Below are 2,931 nucleotides of genomic sequence, written 5' to 3' on the forward strand. Positions count from 1 at the left end.
GCACATAGTTCCACAATTTCACTCTCATATTCTCCATAGGATCTTTTCTTAGTTCACCTGACCAAAACGTAAAAAAGAAATAACATTTACCAGAAAAAAAGTGTTTGATAATCCAGCAAATGTTTAAAACTAATAAATTAAGTATTTTTTTTCTATTAAACTTATTTGACAATAGAATTCTCTCATTTCTGAATATAACATGCATGTAGTAGAGTACTTTAGTTCAACTCAAATGTATTGATTATCAAACGGAATGGATATGACTTTGTGATTACAGCAATTAAAACTTCAAGACTGAGATTTCAATTTCAGATTTCACACTTTAATATTTATTTTCTACCAAGGCTCCCCAATACTTGGGAAGCTTGATGGAGGCTACTGCACAGAGTCAGCATCAAATTCTCAAAGGCCACACGAGACGAACAGCCTTCCTTCATAGCTTGCCTACATTTCTCAGTAAACTCTTTGACCTTTTTCCTGACATCATTCTCACCATCCCTGACTTCCCTTATTCCTTTCTCTATTTGTTCTGCCTTCGCCAAAGGTTGATGCTTATTAGCTTCGTTGAAATCCGAACTAATTTCCACAGCCATTCCTAACTCTTTCACCAATTGGAATGCGTTGAATTATTGCTTTCCAAACAATGGCCATGCAGCAATTGGCACACCGCACCAAATACCCTCCACAATGTGACACAAATCCACCCACGGCAGGGTGTGACAAAATGGCCATTTGTGGAATCCAGCCCACAACTTTTCCAATCAAAGCCGTTCGTTCCAAGAATCCTTCGGGCAAAGCAAGTCCATGATTTTCAAATTCCCCTGCAAATTCTCCATTTTTAGCGGGGAGTTGCCTAAGAACCCAAAGAAATCGGTAGCCACTTTTTCAAGGCCTACTACTATTTCTTTCACTTGATCCAACTTAAAACTTCCCATACTACCAAAACAGAGGAAAACAACTGATTTTTCCGACTGGATATCCATCCATTCCATCATTTCTGATTGGTCATTAGTGGATTGAGTTTGGATTTGCGACCTATTTAGAACTGGACCAATAGGGAAAATTGATGGCAATCTTGATGTACCATAAGAATATTCCATTAGAAAAGAATTAATAGCATGAGGCTCAAGATCAGCAAATGTGTTGACTAGGATGCCCTTGGCCCTTCTATACTCACGAATAGCCTTCAAGAACCAGCAACGCCAAATTTCCTTTCTAGTTGTAAAAATTGGGAGGACGCTACTTGGAACATTGTTGGTTAAGCTAGGAATGACCAATTTCATTTCAACTTGGACTAAATCGGATATTTCCTTAGTTTGCTCATCCTCGAGTGTTTCAAAATGGAACATAAGACCAAGACTAGCAGCACCACAAGTGAAGAAAACATAGCAAGGAACATCAAATGCTTCAACTACATCGATCATTGTCATCTTATCATGTCAACTATGATCCCTGCAAAATGTTTGATTTTAGAGACAATTTCTCGTACATTAGGTTTTTGAAACTCTATGAGCTAATTAATATAGCTTCCTCTATGTGGAAAATGCCATTGAGAGATATCTGGCATTGGAAGGTTGCAGAAATTGAGGCGATTGACTTTGTAGGAGGTGATCAGAGACTCAATTTTGGCCATGCCTGCAGGATCAAATGGTGCCTTCGTGACAAGGAGTGAAATAGATAGTTTATCAATTTTTTGAAGCATTAGCTTGGCTAGCTCCATGAATAGTGCAAAGTGCCCGGTTAGCAGTGCAACAAGCATTACTACCTCAAGTTTGTCCATTAGTATTTGGTAAGGAGGGCTTGATCCTGAGGGAAAGAGTAAAAGCCTAAGAGGGATGTTTTAAGAACTCTTTTTTTCATCGAGGAAAAGTACAATGAACAATCATTCATATTAAGGCATGAATTCATGCACCAAGAACTTCTCATTTCCTTCAGATGCGTATCCATATAATTTTACCAAATTCGGATGCCTTAATATTTGTAGAATCTCTACCTCGTTCTTGAATTCTTGTTCTCTTTGTATTGATCCGTCTTAGTGAAACAGGAATTTAATTGCAGCAATCTGATGGTGATTGTTAGGTCTGAAGACAACCTAAGAGGGGGGTGAATTAGATTGATTAAAAAATTAATCAAATTATGAATACTTTTTTGTTCAATATGAAATTTACCCTTTTTTAAGTGATTATACAATGAATCAATCAATGAAGGAACAACATTACTTGAGAGAAGTAGAGGAGATATGCAATTTAAGGATCACAAGATAATAATCAATAAATAAGAAGAGAAGAGTTGCAAACCAATTAACTACCAAACTTCTCTTGAGCTTGAAGATCAATTCACAAAGCAAGTTTTTCAAATTGATGAAATATAACTAATCTTGTGTACAAAGGAAGGCTCATTTCCTTTTTGCTCCAAGTTTCACTCGGTCAAATTAGGAAGTTTTACTATCTCTCAGAACAACTCTTACAGAGTTATCCTATTGAAGTATTCACTCACAAATGAAAAGATTACAAGGAGCCTTACACCATCAAATGTATAAATCTTCCTTGAAGAGTGTTTTGCCATAAAACTACTCTTAATCTTTTGTATCTTCAATGTGTAAAAGTTGTTTGAAGTTTCTGACAATGTACTATTTATATAAGACCAAGAAAGTGTTTCATTAATTCTTCTAACGGGTAGAAAGTAGTTGAAAAATCAACTAGCCGTTGGGAGTATCGGACGTCCAGTACTTCTAATGTTTGCGTTCGATAACAGACAGAGAGTTTGAACTATCATCTCAATTCTATCGGATGTCCGGTACTTTCAATGCTTGCGTTCGATTGTAGATAGAGAGTTTGAAGTATCATCTCAATTCTATCGGACGTCTGGTGAAGATGTTCTACGTCCAATATGATCTGTAGTGTTTATCGGACGTCCGGTATTGTCTTTGTG

At 36.8% G+C, this 2,931-nt stretch overlaps 1 protein-coding gene across 1 annotated transcript; it reads right to left on the reverse strand.

Annotated features, from left to right (window-relative positions):
• Positions 1–761: 761 nt before the first annotated feature.
• Positions 762–1,430, reverse strand: LOC113689472 (anthocyanidin 3-O-glucosyltransferase 6-like). Its single transcript, XM_027207241.1, has one exon. It carries the CDS (start codon positions 1,428–1,430, stop codon positions 762–764), a length of 669 nt encoding a protein of 222 aa, XP_027063042.1.
• Positions 1,431–2,931: the final 1,501 nt, after the last annotated feature.

Source organism: Coffea arabica, chromosome 5c (assembly GCF_036785885.1).
Source record: "Coffea arabica cultivar ET-39 chromosome 5c, Coffea Arabica ET-39 HiFi, whole genome shotgun sequence".
NCBI classification, from domain to species: domain Eukaryota; kingdom Viridiplantae; phylum Streptophyta; class Magnoliopsida; order Gentianales; family Rubiaceae; genus Coffea; species Coffea arabica.